The sequence below is a fragment of the Glandiceps talaboti genome, chromosome 22 (assembly GCF_964340395.1).
Source record: "Glandiceps talaboti chromosome 22, keGlaTala1.1, whole genome shotgun sequence".
Classification (NCBI taxonomy): domain Eukaryota; kingdom Metazoa; phylum Hemichordata; class Enteropneusta; family Spengelidae; genus Glandiceps; species Glandiceps talaboti.
In genome coordinates, this window is record NC_135570.1 from 16158884 (window position 1) to 16183438 (window position 24555).

General features: G+C 36.0%; 1 protein-coding gene and 1 long non-coding RNA gene across 2 annotated transcripts; one reads left to right on the forward strand and one right to left on the reverse strand.

The window, feature by feature from the left end:
• Window positions 1–793: 793 nt before the first annotated feature.
• On the reverse strand, window positions 794–19187 carry LOC144452183 (sperm-tail PG-rich repeat-containing protein 2-like). The gene is made up of 10 exons (XM_078143225.1): window positions 18617–19187; window positions 16893–17176; window positions 15155–15319; window positions 14523–14753; window positions 13444–13557; window positions 12979–13138; window positions 6211–6467; window positions 4413–4596; window positions 3032–3147; window positions 794–2658 (listed from the first exon to the last, which is right to left on the reverse strand). The coding sequence occupies exons 1-10, from the start codon at window positions 18726–18728 to the stop codon at window positions 2524–2526; spliced, it is 1758 nt and encodes a 585-aa protein (XP_077999351.1). The 5' UTR covers window positions 18729–19187; the 3' UTR covers window positions 794–2523.
• Window positions 9925–11796, forward strand: LOC144452322 (uncharacterized). Its single transcript, XR_013482345.1, has 3 exons — window positions 9925–10031; window positions 11254–11490; window positions 11740–11796. It is a non-coding gene; the product is annotated as an uncharacterized LOC144452322 (long non-coding RNA).
• Window positions 19188–24555: the final 5368 nt, after the last annotated feature.

Below are 24555 nucleotides of genomic sequence, written 5' to 3' on the forward strand. Positions count from 1 at the left end.
TGTTGTTATTCAATCAAAATATACTGCCATTTGGTTGTTGCTAAGGGTTTGGTCACGGTTGCTTGGGCCAATTGTGTCAAAATATTTTGATGAAAATCTGCAGAATAACACTTCCAGAAACATCTTACCAAGTTTCAGTCTCATTGACCAAGTACTTTTTGTAATACAAGTTTTTGACCAAAATTCACAATTTTACACCTAATTTGCATATAACTGATGAGATCATAATATGCTTAATATTTCTCCATCTATACATCTCCAGATGCATCCCCATTACATTTCAGCCCAATCTGCTCAGTAGTTTTAGAATTAAAGATTTTTGACCAAAAAGACACATTTTTAGCCCTAATTTGCATATCACTGATGGGATCATCATGATGTGAACAATTGTTAGCCTAAACACCCTTAAGAATGTTCCCACCAAATTTCAGACCGATCTGCCCAGTAGTTTTTGAGTTTAAATTTTTTGACTAAAAATCACATTTTTTTACCCAAATCACACACCTGTGATGCGATCATTTTGATTTGAACAATTTCCCAACTAGACACCCAAGGTAACGGACCCTTCAAATATCATGGCAATCAGTTAATCGGTTTTTGACTTTAAGTTGTTTACACACACACACAGACACTTTGCCATGCCTATCTATAGCACTACTGAACCTTATCAGTTCAGTTGTGCTAATAAACACAAAGAGAGAGAGACACACACACACATCCATCCACAACAGACCCAAATGACTTGACTAAGTTTTTTATTATCATCATATTTATATACACAATGAAACGCCAATTGTTTATGTACAAAATTCTTTACATTTCTAAAAGTTTATTAATTTCATAATTTTAAAGGCATTGATGGTTGATTTTGTTCAGGAAAAGCACGCTATGCTACACGTATGAAAACAGAGTAAATATAATATCAACATGTAAATTATAGAAATGTCTTCAAAACATAGAAATGGTACATACATAGCTGGACAAAATTTTAAGAACAGTTTGTCTTCAGTGTAATCAAAATAAAGATTTGGCTTACACTACAAACTTTTCCTCAATATAGATAAAAAGACAGAGTAGTCGTAACAAAAAACATTTTTTGTGACTAGCTGTACACTTTTGAGAGTGGCTAGCAGTAACTAAATGCCATGCTGTGTGAATTGCCACAAAAAGCTACTTTTCAGAATAGCTGCAACAAAAAGACATTTTTTTCATAAAATAGCCAACACAAAAAAACCCCCACTACTTTTGTGAGAAGTTGCAACAAAAAGCTTCCAGGATAGGATGTGAAACTGTTGCCATTCAAACCAAATAGCAAGTGAAGTTACTGTAGGAAAGATCATTATTACTTCATTATTAACTTCATACCTGGATGATTGAGAATATTGATGGACAAATATAATCCATAATAACAAATGAGGACTGACAAACTGCGTTGTTATAGTTGTCTGACATTAATTAAACGTACGGTATGAATGGTCATGACATAATCACACATATTAACAAGTAGAATAGGATTTTGAATGTTCATTTAGAACATAAATTCCAGTGAAATTGACAAAAAAATTACATTTCTGGCCTATGAAGTCTGCTTTCAAGAAAGATATGGGCATTTATTGGAACACTGAGCAATAGAGTATTCCAGTGTTCAGACGCACACAGCTCTATAAATAAATTATTGACAACAGATATAGAATTCTATAAATTGTAAACAGATATAGAATTCTATAAATTGTAAACAGATATAGAATTCTATAAATTGTAAAGATATAGAATTCTATAAATTGTAAAGATATAGAATTCTATAAAATTTAATGTAAACATATATAGAATTCTATAAATTATAAACATAGAATTCTATAAATTGTAAAGATATAGAATTCTATAAAATTTAATGTAAACAGATATAGAATTCTATAAATTGTAAACAGATATAGAATTCTATAAAATTTAATGTAAACAGATATAGAATTCTATAAATTGTACACAAATGTAGAGTTCTCTAAATTGTAGACATAGAATTCTATTAATTGTAAACAGGCAGAGTTCTATCAATTACAAACAAATCATTACATTGCACCCATCATGATTACAACTATACCATGATATTATGTTGAATCTCTTCTATTCAACCACAAAAAGATAACTGTACAAATCATTGGTTGATCTCAAAAGTTTCGTAATTTATCAGCCAATCAGCAGGTACTTTACTGTAATACATGTATACTCTTCATGCCTGACAGTTTCAGCTTCACAAAAATTCATGATTTTGTTACAACACAATTTAGAAAACTTCTGAATCTATCACGTTTATTCTTCAAAGAGTTCTTGTTGAGACAAAAATGGATACACCGGCACAGTGCAAAACAGAATAATTACTAAGATGAATGAGAGTACAAAATGGACAATTGATTCTTAGGACACTTTTCAGAGCCTACAAGTAACGTTGCTTGATTTGAATACATGTTTGATACTTATTAATCAGTGACCAACATTCGGACGGATAAAAAGAATGTCAATTTGTCATCAGACACCCAGAAGGAAAGCATGTTTTGCTGTTGATGTAGATCGGCCATCATACTCCATCTGAGGAGCTATAGGGTTGTTTAGTGTGGCATTAAATGTTCCTTTCAATACTGTGTCTTGCATAAGTGGACTCAACTGTGGAAAAAAAGAGAAGATATTTGGATTAATTCATTTTAACACACTAAGGAAACAATGAAGTCTGTGGTATTGGAATTGTATCTAAAACAAATTAGTATGCAGTGTGCTCATCTCTTAAAGCCCAATGTTCAAATCTCATGGTTTTGGATAAGTACTATCTTTATCAGTGGATATCAATACAGCTAAGTTACATGTAGGAGAATTCTTTTGTTCTGGACCAGCTGTTTCTAAACATCTGACAGACAAGTGTACTTAAGGAAAAGATGCATTGTTTAGGAGTTCATTTTCAATCAAACTGGTTGGCCACAAACAACTCATATTCTGACAACTCAACTTAAATTGTGTTGGTCTACCTAGAATTTTGACTCACCTCATATGCACCAGGGCCAGGTACCTCATTCTTACCGCCCCTAAAACGTTCATCTCTTGTTACCATAAGACCAAGTTTAACACGATCCTGAGCACCAGGGTTATATGAACCAGGACCTAAATGGAAGTTAAATGAAGGGTTTCAAAGTTATGTTCAGACAGACAGCACTAGCAATCCCTTAGTCACGTATAGCACATGTATACAGTCTGAAGACTTCATGAACACTGTGCCTTGATGACCACTTTATGAGAAAATCAATGTAGCTTGAATCACCAAAACCATGTGAAAACTTGTTCAGAGCCCCTTTGGAATCATTAAAGACACTTGAATGTTCACCATCTTGTCTTGGAAAACATTAAAATGTACCATGGAGTTAGTCTTGCTGCTAGACGTTCGGGCTTTCTTTCGATGCTATAACTATAAGCGAACAAAGTTCGCATGTGAGGGCTTGCCCGAACAGACTAGCGAATGTCATTTTCAGACCGGACATTCCATTGAGATTACGATAAGCGGTGGGTTGGGCCATATATGCATATATATACTTTAATATATTCAATCTCTGCATGCAGGTGTTGACAAACACATTTATGTCATTACTATGTCTTATCAGTGTATGGTAATTGTGTTTGATGAGTGTGTAGACGTTGTCATTCACACATTTTAGTTAACGCATTGGTGGTTATTTTTACAAGCCCCTCCTTAAGATGAATATGCATGAAAATTTAGCTATTGTCCTCTGTTTGTGCTTGTCGCTAATACGGTTCTCTGATTGGCAGTTATTTATATCCTGATGACATTCGCTAGACCTCGGATGTTCCATCCTCGATAGCGTTGTTCGGCTGTGTGTCGTATTTTATCAGAAGAACATTCGAGGGCTAGCTGATAGACTACCATGGAGTTAGCAAAATGTTTGGCAGCCACATTTAAGCACAATACAGATAAATAAGATCATTTTTTTTCTGTTGAAAACATCTCGCATGGCATGCCATCAATTTCCTTCTTGATATTAAATGACACTGGTATTAAGATATTTATAACTAACAAATGGTACATATAAAAAGTGTAAGGAAGTCCCTACTATGCAATCAACTAGTCAAACAATGTCAGTAGACTATAGTAATGTCAGAGAGGGCATACATTGATATAAACATCATACTAGTGTAACAGCAGTTTTAATAAAGTTTTATATATGTTCACTTGAATAAAGAGCTTACAAACTGACTTGCACCACTTATGGAAAAAAATAACTAAATTTATATAAAACACAAGCTTTTGCTACATTTAAAATCCATCAGTTCTGGAAATCTTTTTTTGTCTTTTTTTCTCCTGTGGAAATGTTTAGTAGCTGACTGGTAATGTTCAAGAAGTTAGGGGTTCTCACCTGGATTACTTGGGTCAGCTTCTTCAATGATGATGTCCCCAGGAGGTACAAATCTTGAAGCTGATGACAAGAATGCACCTGCCTTCTTTTTACCATCATCTGTTCTTGGACCAGCATGGCCAATCTTTCCTTGTGTTCTATCATGAGACTTACTGACTTCATAGGAACCTGGTGGAGGTATATCCTGTAAAAGTATTTGGAGAAACAAAGACAGTCATATTATTAACAGATACATATTGTTTTGATGGTTTTCAGATGCACTATAAGCCTTCTTAGACAGTAAAGTGTGCATGTATCATGCTTGTATCTGCATCTGTATCAATATCAGTATCTATATCTGTATCTGTAACTGTACCTGTCCCAGTATCTGTACAGGTGCCTGTCTGTATCTGTATCTATATCTATATCTATATCTATATCTATATCTGTACCTGCACCTGTATATCTGTACCTGTATCTGTATCTGTATCTATATCTATATCTGTATCTGTATCTGTCTGTACCTATATCTACCTGTATCTGTCTGTATCTGTATCTGTATCTGTATCTGTATCTGTATCTGTACCTGTATATGTACCTGTGTCTGTACCTGTGTCTGTACCTGTATATGTACCTATATCTGTATCTGTACCTGTGTCTGTACCTGTACCTGTATCTGTATCTGTACCTGTATCTGCATTTGTATCTGTTTGTGGTGATAGTGTGAGGGGTGGTGGTTGTGGTGAGATGTTGTATGCACTTCTCTGGTTACTGCTATCAACCTGAGCTGGCTGTATAACCTCACACACTTTTGTTTTACTCTTGGTACATGTTGCACTTTATTCAATTCCACAACAAAATCACAAACCAAACTAAGGAGCAAATTCTTTTGTATACTGGATGATGACCAAGTAATTTGTAGTGTTGCAAAAGAAATGACAGCTCTGGTGTGCGAGAATGTATATATTAAGAGTTAATTTTATTGCTCAATGCTCCTGCATTTTTCACTGTGTTATCCTGTATATCTTAAGTTGTCTACTGCACTGTGGCATTTTTCACTGTGTTATCCTGTATATCTTAAGTTGTCTACTGCACTGTGACATTTTTCAATGTGTTACCCTGTATATCTTAAGTTGTCTACTGCACTGTGACATTTTTCACTGTGTTACCCTGTATATCTTAAGTTGTCTACTGCACTGTGGCATTTTTCACTGTGTTATCCTGTATACTGCACTGTGACATTTTGTTACTGTGTTACCCTGTATATCTTAAGTTGTCTACTGCACTGTGGCATTTTTCACTGTGTTATCCTGTATATCTTAAGTTGTCTACTGCACTGTGACATTTTTCACTGTTACCCTGTATATCTTAAGTTGTCTACTGCACTGTGACATTTTTCACTGTGTTACCCTGTATATCTTAAGTTGTCTACTGCACTGTGGCATTTTTCACTGTGTTATCCTGTATACTGCACTGTGACATTTTGTTACTGTGTTACCCTGTATATCTTAAGTTGTCTACTGCACTGTGGCATTTTTCACTGTGTTATCCTGTATATCTTAAGTTGTCTACTGCACTGTGACATTTTTCACTGTGTTAACCTGTATACAATGTATCTGAAGTTGTCTACTGCAGTGTGACATTTTCACAGTGAGTGTTACCCTGTATACATGTATCTGAAGTTGTCTACTGCACTGTGACATTTTTCACTGTGTTTATCCTGTATACATATATCTGAAGTTATCTACTTCACTGTGACATTTTTTTCACTGTGTTATCCTGTATCTGAGGGCATTGTTTACTGTAAAGTGACATTTACCTTGACAACTGGTGGCGGTGAATGAAGCCTGTTACTCTGAGATGCAAAGTTTGCAGAGACATTACTGGTATACCGACTGTAATGCTGTTTCTCTTTGACTTGGTAATGAGCAGGACCTGGCTGCGTAGTTTCCTGTTTCTTTGTCATTGGTTGTATTCTGACAGACGTAGTACCAAAGGCACCCCTTCTTGTACTCTCCATGTAGGCCTTCTTCATACTGTCAGTTGCTACCCCAGGGAAGGAGTAAGATCCAGGTCCTGTTCAATTAATAAATAATGAAAATATATCACACCACTGTTGAGGTAAATACATGTAGGAGTAAGATCAAAGTCCTACTAAATTGATAAAAATAAAAATTATCATCACAATCTTAATCCAGTGTGCACAGATCAAATAAATTGTTGGAGAATTAGATATTATTCCCAAATATTTGTCTTCATTTAGCCAACAAAACGAGTGACTCAGTGTGACAAAACATTTAGGTCACAGGGATTTTTCAGCGGAATGAAGACAAATATTGGGGAATAATATCATTATACCTGTGTCAATAATATCAAAGAAAAATTGGGGAAAGCAATGGCAATTTCGAATGAATGAATGAATGAATTTGTGTTCTGGCATTGTTGGAATTGTTGATTCCATATCAATGAGTTCCTGCACATTTTTTGATATGCAAAATAAACAAGCCATCAGTATTTTCATAGATGACATAGTTCCCCCACTGTTTGGGAGCTGTTGATCCGGGCCTGTTTGGATTGTAACACTTCTTGTCTGTTAGGTGTGATCACAAATTGACATGGATATGTACCTAATAGTACACTGCCCTTATACCAAGAATGACTGAAATTGATCTCCTCAGACATGTCTGCCAAATGGCTCTAGACATGACAAAAAATCATAACAGAATGGCTGCCTAGCAGTCCTGTTGGATCATATCAATTATCATGACACAAGCTGACATACATATATACATCATAGTACATTGTCTTTAAATAAAGTTTTAATGGAAATTGTTCATGCATGTCTGTGTAATGGTCCCTAACATGGAAAAATCATATTGAACAAAATGTTCAAAGTCGTTGTGCAGACATGCCTGAACAGATCTCATTCAAAGTTGATATAAGGACAATGTCAAATGTTTGCCCAGTGGCCATATTGGATTGTATCGTGACACAAGTTGATATGCACATGAAGATTATAGTACAATATATATCCTTGTATCCAGTTTAAAGGGAATCAGTTAAAACAGAATGGCCACCCAGTGGTCATGTTGGATCATATCGTGACAAGTTGACATACATGTATGTACATCATAGTGCATTGTCTTTGTGTAAAGTTTTGATGGAAATTGTTCATGTTCACCCAGTAGTTATATTGGATCATATCGTCACACAAGTTGACATGCATATGAAGAATAGGGAATTGGTTCGGACACATCAAAGTAATGGCTCTGGACATGAAAAAATAGTAATAAAATGACTGCCGGCAGGCATATTGGATTGTATCAAGACATACATTGACATGCATACATGTACAGTATGTCATAGTGTGTTGTCCTTGTACCAAGTTTGATAGAAATTGGTCCATTCATGTCAAAGTTAAGTAATGGTTCTGGACATGGAAAAATTGTTGAAAAATGGCCACCCATTGGCCATTGGATCGTATTCCTACATAAATTGACATACATATGTATGAAATACAACATTGTCCTTATACCAATCAGATCTGTTCAGGCATGTCTGCATAATGGCTTTGGACATGATAAATTCGTAACAAAATGGCCTTCTAGCAGCCATATTGGATTGTATCACAAAATAACCCTTACCAAACTGAAAGCTCAGACCCAAGCTGGCAAAGAGCTTTTTCAGAGCTTTTCAGCTCTGTGGCACACTACCAACAGCTCTATTGCACACATTCAAAAATGTGTTGAGCTGCTGAATGTCTGCAACAGACTTCTAGGGTTTATGTCTGTTAGGAAAAAAATTCTTAAGCTTACTGACAGCTGTCTGCATCTCACTGACAGCTGTCTGCAGTTCACCAACAGCTACTTGCAGTTTACTGGCAGCTGTCTTCAGCCACAGGAGTTAATTTCTAAATAATGTCTGTCAGGAGTGTTTACACTTTGCTCTGTCATGGGCAAAACGACTAGCAGCAGACTTTTAGCAGCTTTTGTGGTAGTTTCCAGAATATTTTAAAGTTACCTTGACAGTGGCAATGTGGAAGGGCATACCAATCCAAGGGTTCTCTGTTAATATGCTTCTGTGTCATAATAAATATTGCTTGGAATTAAACTTGCCTAAATACTTATTCACTAAAACATACATCAAATGTATGCAGGTGAATGTAGGTAATATTTATAAGAATGCCTGCAACACCATCAAATGACCAATAACTACAGTACATTTACATGTTAAAATATATTTATTAAGTTTCATTGTTAAGTATAAACACCGGAATCTGTTCTTGTTAAAACGTAAACCAGCTGCATGAACAACAAAATCAATCCTTACAGAATACCTCTAATATAAAATGTACATGTATTGTTGTATGCATTTATTATTTGCATCGTTCACCCTCACAACTTACCGAGATTTAATGTAACTGTTTTCTCAAATTATTTGTAATATGTCACCTACATAACAAACATCCATTTTAAAATCATTTGCCAGATTTAGTATTCTGGGTTTGTGATAGCCATGCACGTATATTAGTGTGGAATTTGTTTACTATGCTTCAACTTGGGACTAGCAATTACTGGTTACATATGCAGAAACACGGCCCATTTTCAAGGGTACTACAGGAAATGTCCCCTGCAGTATATTTCTTGACTTGGGCCGGTCGTGTAGCGTATAGGCATTGAAAAGAGTGGTTCATTTTGGGCCGCATATGATCGGCCTCGCCAATATCTGAGTTTTCAGTTTCACTATAGTCAGTCATATTCAGGGTTGTCATACCCATCATCAACGCCGTCTGATAAATCTCGACAGTCGGATGTCAACAAGGGATTTTGACTCCCCTCTTCATTGTCAAATAACTCACAGTTGTCTTCATTTCCGCGTTATGTTATAACATGAATAAATATGATGCTCGTCATCTCCTTCCTGTCGATCATCTCATTAGTCTACCCTTGGAGAAATTATACTGTCAGTATAATTCCTCCAAGGTCTACCAAACTCGCTTGAAACGGTATCGGTATTGTCTGTGTACGTGTTCGTGTGTTGTTGATGTCGAGGGACATCACCCGGAAGTGATGGGAGTCCATCGTTTGTGGGCCAATGATCGCAAAGTTGTCCTCAGAACTGGAATGGCCACTTTTCGCTTCCATCTCTCATAGATTGCCATTTTGCTTCAACTTTTGGAGATTACAAGTATACTGCTCTGTTTTGAGTCGATACGTAACGTGAACGTACGGTGTAAACAAACCCCTCGATCGTCGATCGCTGGCTAAGGTTATATCCACAATATGGCGTTACAGGCTCTTTCAAAGCTCGTGGAAAAACTGCTAGGAACAAACATTTTGTTTATGGCTAATAACAGCGCAAACATGGATAATATGAAAGAAACAAATAATAAACAAAAATATATTTTTTCAAAATTGAATCAACGACTGCTGTAAAGTTTACAACGCATTGAAGTTTTGAAATTATTGTGAACGAGGCTATGACGTATCAGCCAATCAAATCAACGCGCGCAATCTCCCCAGTACTTCAAATGTGAAACGGAAGATGGCGGCCATGATTCACAAAGGCAAAGAAAATCGTTTTCGACAACTGATCATGAGAAGAGGTATACATCAAGACCTACTCATTTTGGTGATGAAGGTATGTTAATTTAACTGACGCTTTCAGAGCACATTATAGGCTCTGGTATTTTTTTTAAACGATAGAATCCAGGTCGTCTATGTGTAGACGTTATATCTTATTTATATTATAGTACTTGTGGCCGTACGATCGGAGCCTTTTCAGACATAGACCTAGACCTCGGTTGCATACATAGACTTCTACAACTGTTTGAAACTTCCGAAAGTTGTTTTTAAAGTACATCTGATATACATGTAATATTCAAGTTGGAGTGTCCACTTTGTCGATTGAAAGTAGGAAAGAATGCACTGCTTGCCTGGTGCCGTGTGTAAACTGGAATTAGATTACACCCCCCCCCCCCCCCCATGATTTATCGTGTAAAAAATATTAGTTTCTCGTCGAAAGAGTTCCTATGTACCGCACTGAGTCTTGTTAGAAAACAGTGGCAAATTAATTTATTCAATTAAGATATGGAATGGAACAATGTTGGAGTGTTTTGTAGAAACCAGCGTGTCACAAATCATTTAGTAGTAGTACTAGTACACCCCATGGTCACAGCATGGAAGTAGGTTCTACTTCCATGGTCACAGCCACATTTACACAGTGCTCTGTCATGTACATGCAGAACACTTTTCACCAACTTGATGTATGTCATTGAGGTCTGTCCGTATGTATGTATGTATGTATGTATGTATGTATGTATGTATGTATGTATGTATGTATGTGTGTGTGTATATATATACGTACATGTATGTATGTATTTATTTAATAAGGGTATGGACTTTCATTTTAATCAAAGATTGTCATGTTTAAAATGCTTCATATTGATGTATTTGTGTATTCATTACGTTATAGTGCAAATTATAGAACACAACACCTATTTAGTTGTAAGGAGAGAGTAAGAATATGGAACTCTTGTTGAGGCATTGTGGCCATCAGACAAGCAATATTAATTATCCTTGTCTTATTCTAAGTAGAAATGTTAAGTGTTAAATGAGACAATGTGGGAAGACTGCGAGTTCATTATTTTTTTATAAAGTTTTTATAAAGCTGTTCCTTAATTATGGCTGCTCAGCCTCTGATGTACTTTTGGGAAGTCTGATAAAATGTATTCACCTAGGGTGTACCACTGTTAACACACTACAAGAATATACATTTTGTAGATTCTATTTACCAGTTGATAATTTTTGTTTTGCCAAAATTAGTGTTACTTACATGCATGTTTTTATTTGTTGCATCTTAGAGTAGAAACTCAAGATGACTTTAGAAAAAGCAGTGTCAACATAAAAGTACAAAAAACAGAAAGTGGACAAAGAAAGCAAACTCCAGCAGGACAAAAAATGGAACACATGCAGCACAGCAAAGCAATAAAGCAAAGACTGACAAAGATAGAGAAATTGCTGAAGAGAAGCAAGCCAAACGCCTAGCAAAGTTGTATGGCAACTTTAAAAAGGATGAAGGAACAGGCCTACTTTCAAAGGTACTAGTAACTTTTTTAATCTGTTAGTGTATAAAAACAAAACAGAGCAATATAATTGCCCAAGAGGAGCAAATAGTAAAAAGACACAAGACAGTTGGCATTTCTATAGGGACAAACAATAGATTCTTTGTTTGTAGCATGTAACTGTTTATTAGAAACAAAAGATAAAATGAACTGTGTACCTCTCCCTTCACATTCATAACAAACATTTCTTTTGTTAATTGATTGCTCTTGGTTCTTTCTTTGCAGTGACTTTCAGGAACCAATGGATATTGATTGATCTGATTCTGATCCTGATTCTGCCAAAGTGATGATGTAAACTGCCGAAGTGATGATGCTAATGATGAACACAATGGCTTTAGCTTATATAATGACTGAAAGTGAAATAATGTCAGACTCTGAAACTCCAGCAACTGTTGAAAGCCAAACTCAAATTGCCAGAGCTCTTTCACATGTATGATGTAGGTAATTCTTTAGATTTGATTTGAAGAACCCCATCATTAAGGGACATATATTTTTTGTCTTCTAATCAATGGATGAATACAGGTACTATTGTTAAACTCAGGTATGTTGGTACTGTCATTTCACTACAGACATGTCTCAAGCCTTTTAGTTATTTTGGAAAAAAGCAATAAAGTTGCTTCTTGTTTTCATTTAATTCTTCTTCTGCATGATTTACTGGTTGCAAAAGTATGTGCCCGTGTGTGTAGTATGTACATACATACATATATGTGTATCCCCTAAAACATGTAAGTGAACAAACTTTGTGAGTTTGTGAAACTGACATTTTTTAAATATGTTTCAGTGGGAACAAGCATTCAAATCAAATATGGTCAGTCCTGATATACATTTGTATGTCAAATATATTTCCCCAACGTGTATAAGCATGTTTTAAGTGTCAAAATTAATATGGTTTAAAACATGTTTAAAACTAGTTTCAAATGAGTTGACTAAGGACTTCTGACAAGTTTAAAACATGAATGAAACACTCAAAACTGATCAGACTTGTTTTGAAACTAGTGGATTTTTAGTAAGGAATTCCCCTTTTGCAGTGTGCCAATGATACCTGTCAGAAGTCTGCTTATAGTCTTTCAGCAGTTTGTCACAATGCTGTCAGAAGGCTGTTGTTAGTCTGTCAGGTCTGTTAGTGGTCTTTCAGATGTCTGACGATAGTCTTACATAAGTCTGTTATAAAGCAGTTGAATGTCTGTCAGGTATTTACCTGAGCTGTTGAGAGCTGTTCTCTGCAGCTCAAATCTAATTATGTATGCACAAAAATCAGCCTTCCGGCAGCTAACTGTCAGAAGTCTTTTTGAGAGCTGCTGCAGCTCAAAAACAGCTGTCTCATTTCGGTAAGGGAAATCATTGACATACATATGTATGCTATAGTGTGTTGTCATTATACCATTTTTGATAGAAATCAGTCCAGTCATGTCCAACTAATGGTTCTGACATGAAAAAATCTTTAAAAAATAGCCATGATTTTACCTGGTGTCTTTTTGATATGTGGTTCTGGTTGGAATCGGACAGCTGTTTGGCCAAAAGGACTTCTTTTCAGCCCAGATATTTTCTTTAATGCTTCCATCGAGTGTCTTGGATCATTATAGGATCCTGGTGCTGGATTTACTGAAAGCTTGTCATTAAATCTCTGAAAATATTATATAGACATCATTAAGAACAGTTATAGGAATAGCTTGATAAAAACAGCGACAGTTATACATCAAAGTCCTACAAATAGTGGAAAAGAAAGAACAAAGATCAGTTATGTTGAATTACATGGTAGCTTTTGTTGCCATGCAAACAGAACCATCAAAATTGCTGAGCATACACTTTAAAATTCTACGGTAGAGGGCGCCCCACACAATGGCTGACCTCTTCAAGAGCTGGGAAGTTGATGTCAGAGCAACACGGTGTACATTGTATCGTACAGTCTAGTGTAAGAGATAAACTGACCTTAGCCTGTGAAAGGAATGGTGGATGGTCCACTTCTACACCTTCTGTGTTGACAGCGGGAGTTTTCCTCTGAAACTGACTCTTAATTTCATACTTGCCAGGGCCTGGAACAGCCTAGATTTTAGATAAAGTAGAATATTAAGTTTAATACTGAGTTCTAAATCTGATAAGAATTTCAATGTTATTAATAGTATTACTACATGAGAGATATCAATGAACAAGATCTGATATGAGAATTTCATAGACACTATTTCTTATCAGGTTTTCATCTGATTGATTTATAGAAAACTAACTTGACATGTATGGTTCACTTTACGTAGATACATTGTAGGGGATACAATATGAGATGATAATACTAATCATGGATAAAATGCAAGGAAAATACATTAAGCAACCAGTACACTCTAATAATCTTTACTGCCAGGATATGGGTTTTGTGGACCAAGGTTGTATGGTTGAAGGCCCGACTCTAGGAGGACCTCATAGGCCATACCACCGAGATCTACATGGCCCATATCCGGGCTGTAGGAAGGTTTTATCATACATGTATACCCAATGTAGTGAAATGGAAACATCATTTGAATCACAATAATCATGTAAATTGGGTGGGAAATATTTTTTTCTTCACAAAAACATAAAAATAGTGGAATAGTAGAAATTGACCAGGCCAAGTTGAGTTCGATGTGCTGGGTCCATTGAATTGCAAACAATATAATACAATACAATACAATACAATACAATACAATACAATATTATTTTATTATCACAACATGGGTAATTCTTTGAAATTGATAACCCTTGTACATGTATATTGACAATTTCCTTCAATTTACAGGAGTTGAAGCATTCCAAAAGAAAAAGACATGAACATAAATTTTGTTTCTGTCCTCATATAAAAGGCTGTTTTCCACTTTCGTCAATGTTATCAGAGTTTTTTCTAAATATATTATAATACATTATGGGACAACTTTTATTATCATAAACAAACAGAAATGTTTGCAAGGTTTTTCCATTTATTGACCATTTCTGTCATTATTCAATCATTAAAATGTGGCCAAGAACCAAGAATGTTAGCCTACCCTTTTCTCTTCATGTTGGACTACCATTTCATGGTATCTAGGTAGTTTGGCTTCAAATCGCCTATCTTCAGCCTTGGGTGCGTTTAGATTCTCTACAATTACAAGTTCTCTTTCATGATAAGGATCATACTCTCCTGGTCCAGGGCCATGTTTCCCACCAAAGTCCATTCGCTGTGCTGTCCTGTTACCAAAATGTATTCCTCTGTACTTCTTTGTTGTCTTTGTATCAGTCTTATGATTTGAGAGGGAAAAAAAAGTATATTTCTGATTAGTTTTGAATTTTTATCATGATAAAATGTTAATGTTTGTAATGTAAAAGTAAAGCTTATGTAACTGGGAAATGGATGGATGGGTGGGTGGGTGGGGGTGCCACACCTGGTGATAACTAGCATGTGAATAAGCTGCCATTAAGAGCTTGTGTGCATGTGGATTCACCTGATCCAATATGGTTTAACATATTGGAAATGTAAAAACAACGCAACAAAACTTACAATTGACACTACATATTTTTATTGCATGCAAAGGTTTATCTCCAAGGGAAATGGTAATAATAAATATTCAACATATCCCTGAAGTTTCAACAACTTGTCATCACCATTATTGCAGGGGGGATTTTACATACATTTACATACCTGATTTATATCATAGAAAGCTGGTCCAATGCTTGCATCCCTTCGAGGTGCTTCCTGTTTTTTCAGTGAACCATCAGGCCCTTCTTCATATCCATATGCCTGTCCTGGTGTTGGTATTGATGGCGCCTGTGGCTTCCTTTGGTACTTTACTCGACTTGTTATCAACTAAAATAAAAAAAGATAACAATTTTTAGAAGGTGAAAGTGTAACTTGTTTAACTTTTTCACCATGCTGTGACTTTAACTTTTTTTAAAAAATGTCTGCACACTTTATTTACCGCAAGCCTGCAATTTATTTTACATTTTAATTTGTAAAATTCCAAAAATAATTTTAGAAGGTGAAAGGGAAACTTGTTTTGTTCTGAACAATATGCTGTGACTTACATGTACTACACTTCAACCTGTCAAAAAAGTACATGTATGCACACTTTACTGTATCTTCTACAACTCTACAATTTATTCTACAACTGTTAATTATAATTAATATAAAATATCTCTATACAAATCCATCAACTTTGTTATTCTTCATTTCTTACTTATCATGTTGTAACCCTGCCTTGGTAACAGAAGTACAAAGCCAGATTAAATCAACTGAAATTTTGAAAATCTGTAAAGTTTGTGAAGATTTCCATGTGATTTTACATTGGCATTATTCTAACTCCAGTTTTGTTGAAGTGAGGAAACTGTAGTTACAAATATTAGCCCCATCTAGACATAGGATGTCAGTCGTAAGTCCTACATGTACCTACAAATTTGTTATCTTTCAGTGTTACAAAAGGAAGTCAGAAGGCTTTCAGGATAAAACACATTCACACAGTACAAAGGATGAAATCAGGAGGGTTTCAGGACTGGTTTACCACATATTGTTTGTGTCTACATGGACCTCAAATGAACCCTACCTAGGCTCTGGTAAGATTTTTTGTGCCGTCATGATGGGACTACCCGTTTGAAAACATTACACAATCATATATGTAAGTCTCAATACCAGCAATACCCCTTATAAATCATAATAATTAATTTCCATACAAGGTACATAATCTATCCAGGTATACTAAATAACAGTAACATAGGGAGACAAGTACTGTAAGCTAAACTATTATACTATCAAAGTCTCCTAGACCTCTAAGTAAACTCAACAAACCCGACATTTTTTTACTAGATAATTGACGATAACACATGTAACAGTTATACATATGAAATGGTGATCTGTGTAGATCAAATGGTCAATACATGTATTTTTTTTGTGTTTTTTTTGGTTTGGTTTGGTTTATTGATTTCACCAGGAAAAAAACATACATAACAAATAAATTAACAAAATATATAAATTAAATTAAGTCAAAGAATATTCAATCAAATACATGTACATCAGTAATTACATGTTGAATTGATTGTTGCAATGTGTTTTCTTCTAAAAGTTATATATCAGTGTATTCATGGATCCTTGGTAAAACATGGCAAGATTTGTTAGGTACAGATTAAAGGTGAAAGGTCTCAGGATATCCAATTATGTTGTGTACATTGATTACAGTTCTAATGCATAATCATATTTTTTCTGAATGTATGCTACCATAAAGATAGGTAGTATTCTGAAAGATTCATTGAGTACAGAGTACATTGTACATCACTGTAATCACTCATTACTATGGTTACAGAGACACAAATAACAATGCATCTTTCAGTTTTCTATAAAGAACTTGGATAAAGAACTGTGCTTTGAGAATGACTGCATAATTACATACCGCTCCAGTTTCTTTTCCACCAATAGATGCAGGTGCAGTAGCAGGTTTAGCAGAGCTTCTTAACCAATCACTTTTCTTTGATAAATTATATGTTCCAGGACCAGGTGCAAATGTCGTGGATTCATTAAATCGTCTTGACTTATTGGCTAATGTTCGTCCTCCTTTGACGATATCCTGTGCAAATCCTGGATCATACTGTCCTGGGCCTGGAGCTGCTATCACTGCATCTTGTACTGTAAGGAAGGACTCCCTAGGAGTCATGGAGGAGAATGGGGCATAACCATCTGAAGAAAAAAAAAAACACAAAAAATTTGACAATTAATTCCGTTCACTTACATGTAGTACTGATATTTCATATAGTATTCACTAATTTCAAGCTCCAACAAGCTGAGTTTATCTGTATTTGGGTGTACAAGTAGTTATGCCCATTTAAAACAATACTCATATAGTATTGTACTTACTATTAAAGCATATGTACATGCACTTAACCATCACTTGCAATACAAATGTAGCCATATTTGACTGAACTCAAACCAAGTACATGTATTAAGCTATAACATAAATGATTCAATGACGTAATTTAATGATACATATAAAAATAAAAATGTTTAGGGAATCCCTACTATGCAATCAACTGTTCTAGCAATACCACACATGTCAAAATTCTGTCGGGGAAATGTGATACTAAAGTGACTGATTTTTGTTACATGTAAGATCAGACATTGTGACACTAGAGGGCATCAATATAAACTGTTCAAAGTCCATACAAGGCTGGATATTAGTTTTGTACATAGAAGTATAAACCAATGGAACAGTCGTCCCAATCATGTGGTTGATGCACCAAATGTATATACTTTTGAGAGACGTTTAGATAGACACTTGGAAGGACTTGTAAATGAAATATAAAATGCAGACTATGCAAGCATATGCACTGATAAGACTATCGTTAATTCAGATCTGATGTCAGAGGCCTAAATATGGCCTTAATTTAATCAGAAATATCTGATGTCGGCGGTTGTAATGTTGTAAAAGACATGTACATGTATTGACATTACCATTGTATTGGAACATAATTTTATGTAAGTATGTCACTTGAGTAAAAAGCTTATAAACTCAGTTTGTGCCACGTTAACCCCTGACACAGGATAATATTGTACAAATGTACATATATATATACTTAGTATATATGTATACATTAGTCTGGTTCCTGACGACTGTATTCCGATTTTACACTACATGTACGTAACGTTACCTTCACACATTACACTTTACAGATATTTAAGTTAAGAAGTAGTTTTATCAACGTAAACTTCTCGAGTTGGGTAGCTAATCGGTATGTCCATATAGATCAGTCAGTATCATGATACACATTACGTTAATTATATGGCAAACATTCACAGCGATATATTATTAGTTGATGTGAGAAATCTGCCATTGGTCAAAGAAAACGGATGAGATATAGAATTTTAGAAAGTAAAATTTATCATATTTTTGAATGGAAAAATATATAACATTGAAAATGACTTAGTAGGACCATGGATGTATTAGTGAACTGTACTACATCCTTGTTAGACTGGTATTAAATTATGCGATGCTAAGCTACAATATTGATGGAGCTGAGGCAGCCATAACAATACAAAGTTCACAAAATGACTGGGTAAACAACAAATAGACCATTTTGAATATCTATCTCTGGGTTGATATTTGTACGGCTGGTACTTTACCTGCTCTAATCAGGGCCTGTGATCCGATTGGTGTCTCGTAACTCCCTGGGCCAACATTTGCCGCTGTTCTCTCATCAGGCTGGGTAAGTGATCGTGGAGCACGGTCATACATCTTGACCTCAAAATCGTTCTACAAATTAGGTATCACTTGTTCACAAGTCAACAACACTGTAAGGCTGTAATTTTCCCGTTGTGTGGCGATTCGGCTTGCGGGAAACTCCGACAGCAAGAGGATCTGTCAAATTTTTAATGAGTGGACTATTTTTGCACAGAACGCTGTCACTTCAATATATACGTTTGTCTCGACTGTGCTAGTTCTATTTCGCTCAACACCAGGGACGACTTATTCCACTACAAGGACGTCCGAAGATCTAAGAATTGTCTCCGTTGGATACTGCGACGATGAACGTTGTCTCTCTTAAACATGTGGGCCTTAGACCCAGTGGAATACTATATTCACCATATGTAGTTTAAGATGTTCTTGAAATATATCCAAAATGGTTAAATGGACGTGTTTCACGAGGTATGGTGTCATCCGTATACAAAATGTACAACACCCTCGTTGTTTACTTCGTCACATTGTCGCCGAGGTTGCCAGTGACAACGTTGCGCATGCGTACATTATATTATTGATATCCTCGTTATAGGCCCGGCCGGGGTTTCACTTTGTATCGTAAAACGTATAACGTATTAAAACTTCAACATATTCAACATTTGTTATTTTATTATACAAAACCGTAAATATATTACTATGCATCGACTGCTCTTACAAAGGTTCTTTTTTCTTTTAAAAATAAAGCTATCATAACCTTTGTTAGGACGAGGGCAAAATATAAAGAGCGCCACCAACGCCCTAATAATTATTGCTTTCGTCCAGTTTTTTACTACTCCCAGAAAGTACTGCGAACTGTGTATCTATCGTGTAAACTGTAATGAAAAGAAGGAACATTGGTATTACTTATATCAAACGACGATTATTTCCTGCAATCTACTTGTAGATGGAGTAGGCCAAAGAAGCGACTGGATTATGGCAATGTCCCTTTGCTTCCTGTTTCTTGCAGAAGTTTCCCATGTCGATAGATAGATAGATAGATAGATAGATAGATAGATAGATAGATAGATAGATAGATAGATAGATAGATAGATAGATAGATAGATAGATAGATAGATAGATAGAATAAGATAGATAGATAGATTGATGGATGGATGGATGGATGGATGGATGGATGGATGGATGGATTGATTGATTGATTGATTGATTGATTGATTGATTGATTGATTGATTGATTGATTGATTGATTGATTGATTGATTGATTGATTGATCGATCGATCGATCGATCGTTTATTTGGCAAATAAATGTAAACATATAAAATGCAACGTATCTTTGCCAGAATAACTCGACAACTTATTTCCATTGTGGTTCTCTTTGTATATACATAAAAAACGCACGAAGGGGTTATTGTAACGATGGAATACACTTCACAAATATTAATGATATTGACGATAGAAAATTGTCAAGACTGCAAATGAATGAATGAGACAGAAATTAAGAGTATTGGGTAAAGGAACTTAAATTATTTCAAACTCACAACCCGGAGAAGTGCGAATTTGTGATTGCTTCGGAAATATTGATGGATTGTGTTTTTAATTCCTTTCATTTCCATTAAAATAACAAAGTTACCATGAATCTGTAATTTCAGATTTGAAATTATTTGTTCAAGCATTCGAGCATATTATTATGAACAATACCGCGTCATAGATATACATATTCATTTGGTACATGTAGTCGGAAATCAAACAATGCATGATTTAATCTACAAATTGAGTTGGTTAGAATCATGCAGGGCTGGAGGTTTTGCTACGCGTATCGCATATCTTAATTCTGTTGTGTCATGAATTCGGTTTACTACGGAAGAGCGCAAACTGACGGAGACAGCTAGGCCTGGACACGGAGCTTCGATATTCTCCGAGGCTACTTATAAAATGGTTAGTTTAAGGTTGTATGTAGTCTGTGTTATTCCCCACAAAGTTCGAGAATCTCGGTACCGGGCCTGTTGTTAAATTGGAAAGAGTTTGTGGAGAGAATGAGATCTGTGGGGAGAATTAACGATTAATATTAGAGGTCGGTGTGGCAGTGAGTGACCATACAGTAGTGAATACAGCGACGATCCCTATTTGTTACAGTTGTACCACAACTCTGCGGTTAATAAGGTTGCACATATGTTTTTGGCCCGTGGGGGGGGGGGGGGGGGGCAACTGCCATAGACGACAATATTATTTCACAAATCGAATTGTAACTAAATGGAATTCCCTGCCAAATCATGTTGTGACCGCACCCTCTGTACACTCATTTGAACAGCGCCTGGATAAGTTCTGGTCTACCCAGGAAATCAAGTATGACTACAAAGAGAAAATCACTACAAGTACAATTGGAATACCAGGACTTCAACAACCAGATCTGGACATAGAGGCCTAGAGGCCTGCGCCCAGTATACAACCTAAATCAAATCAAAAATCAAATCAATATGGGATGGGTCCGCTGGAATGGTGTAGATTTTTGTGTTCATAGGGTGGTTTGAGAAAGGGTATACATTTTTTTACTTTCTGGGCTCAACGTGGAAGATTTTGGAAAAACCTGCTGAACTGGACCTACAGATTTTACTTCAATTTTGGCTCAGAATATTTTGATAATTTTCAAAATTATGCTTTCAATTGTTAAAAGTGTTTTATCTATTCCATTGTACGAAATTCACCCATATATAGTATCTAAATTTACAGTTGGTATGAGGAAGGGTCTCGTTTCATAGGTCTGTTGTATTAGATTCAATCCAACAGTTTGAGCCTAGAGGTCTCAGCGGAACACGTACACCCACGCGTATCATTAGTAGATTTGGCCCCCGAGGTTTGGCGTCCTTACAAAAAAAGTTTGACACCAAGATTCAAATGTTTCACGGTATTTCAAGCACCATGTAACTCCCGAGATACACCATGGTTTGATATGTTTTATCATACTGATTTATTCATCTTTCTGACCCTTACTGCTCAGTGCAGCTATCATGGTAAAGCGTAGTGGTTCTCGAGCACCTAGTCATTTGTGCACGCCAAGGGGGGGGGGGGGGCACACAATGGAATACTTAGTAGGCCTAGGACCATTGCGTTTTACAACGCAACCCCTGTACTTTCAAATCTATGAATTCACCAGGTACTTTTAACCAGATTCCCCACCAAATTATGTTTTTTCCAGTGCACGTTTTTCCTCTTTTTACCTGGATTACACAAAATCACTGATGTAAAAGAGAAGACATTGTAACAACCAATTCAAAATGTATGAATTTAAAATATTGATAAATTGTCTGCGCCTATCACTCTTTCAAAGTTACCTTCTTGTCAGTGCTGTAGCTATGGTAACTGTTATAATCATCACAATCTATATCTATACTAGTGAAAAAAACATTGCCAGGATCGTTTAGTGCGAGGTCCGTGTCACTAATAAAGCTCTACTAGCTGTAACTAAACATATTTTTTTGAAAATGTTTTGTTAGATACAATAACTTACTTGTGATATCGTACACACTGAACAGCTACTGTATTGAATCACCCTTTGTTGAACTCATTTTTTGTAGTTGTTTACATGATAAATCAAATGAATTGATTTTGGGTCTGTACCCAAAAATCAGCGCCCTCAACAGCAGTCACAATTTAAACTGTTATTGCAATATATGTCGATAACATTTTTCAGTGAAAAGATTGTAATTGTTTGATCGAAAAGTCATACTACAGTTACAAACTGATGCAGTTTTAACAAGTTGACAGATTCAGATTCAAGCTCTCCCTCAAGCTTTAAACTTGTCACTACACTACCTTTGGATAATATTGACCACTACACTACCTATGGATAATATTGACCACTACACTACCTTTGGATAACATTGACCACTACACTACCTTTGGATAATATTTACCACTACACTACCTATGGATAATATTGACTACTACACTACCTATGGATAATATTGACCACTACACTACCTATGGATAACAGTGACCACTAATTAACAGATACAATGTTTTATAACCAAATGTTAGTGGAATATATCTGTGCTTTTTTGATGAAAGGGTATCCCAGTTGAAGCTAGTGCAGGTTTATACATGTACAGAGTGTAGTAGCGTTTAATTTTTTCGGTTCAAATTACGTTTTTCATGTGATTATGACTTCATAATTTGTTGTGCCTTCAATCAAACATTTGATGAAACTTTGATAGTATAACAATACAATACTAAACTCCCTGTGTTACTTTTATCCAATATACCCAGATTATATATAATGTGTGTGTGTGTGTGTGTGTGTGTGTGTGTGTGTGTGTGTGAACATTGACCCTGAAATTGTGGTTAGGCCTACTTCGACTTGAGGAACATGTGGTTCTCTTTTGCACAGCCCAAATACAGTACATACGTGAATCCACTTATTAAGATCTTGCTACTTTGCCAAAAGGGACTAAAACACACCACCACCACCACCACCACCACCACCACCACCACCACCACCACCACCAACAACAACAACAACAACAACAACAACAACCAACACCACCACCACCACCACCGCAACAACAACAACAACAACAACAACAACAACAACAACAACAACACATATGGCTTTGAATAGAGTGACTGAAGCTGTTCGTGCAAAAAAATGTTCATACACGATTTTTCAGTGGACGGGCAATTTCCCCTGCTTGGCCAGTGGGAGGGGAAAAATGAACCGGTCTTTCAGTGGGCAACATATATTTCAGCTGTAAGATATGGGGAAAGGAGAAGGCAGTGGGCAAAGCAGGCAGATTTCAATATTTTTTCAGGAAGTTAGTGAACAAATTTTACTATTTTATTTTATAGGAAGCTCTCTACATCATATACATAAGATACAGAGAGAGAGCTTCTAAAGATAGTAACATCAAGACAAGTCTCTGGATATGGTGTAGAAAACTTCTTGTGATAGTAACACCAATACAAATCTCTTGGTGTAGATAGCTTCTTGAGATAGTGACACCGAGACATGTTTCTGGGTGAAAAAAACTTCTTGAGATAGTAACACCAAGGCAAGTCTCTGGGTTAGAGAGCTTCTTGAGATAGTAGCACCAAGACAAGACTCTAGACTAGAGAGCTTCTTGAGATAGTTACACCAAGACAAGTCTCTGGGTTAGAGAGCTTCTTGAGATAGTAACACGAAGACAAGTCTCTGGGTATAGAGAGCTTCTTGAGATAGTAACACCAAGGCAAGTCTCTGGGTTTAGAGAGCTTCTTGAGATAGTTACACCAAGACAAGTCTCTGGGTTAGAGAGCTTCTTGAGATAGTTACACCAAGACAAGTCTCTGGGTTAGAGAGCTTCTTGAGATAGTAACACCAAGACAAGTCTCTGGGTTAGAGAGCTTCTTGAGATAGTAACACGAAGACAAGTCTCTGGGTATAGAGAGCTTCTTGAGATAGTAACACCAACACAAGTCTCTGGATTTAGAGAGTGCTAGCTTCTTGAGATAATATTAGTAACACCAAAACAAGTATCAGGGTTTAGAGAGCTTCTTGAGATAGTTACACCAGACAAGTCCGACTATGGGCTAGTGCAGAGAGCTTCTTGCCACAGTGACAAGTCTCTGGGTTATTTTTAATGCAGTGATTAGTAATATATATCACTAAATTATACAGATTAGACGGCTTCACTGCATACATTCTATGTACTCAGTGACCGACTTAAGAAAGGTCATACTATTTATAAATATTGACCTCGATAGTTAGGTTATCGCAATCAGCTGACTTTACACTGAACGGTGTACCTTGGGGGCGTAGTACAACAAAATAAACCAAGTTGAAGCTGTACCGTTTCGACGACAAACTTTATCTCAAACGTAACGGTGTAAACATATAGGCAAACTCTAGTAGTG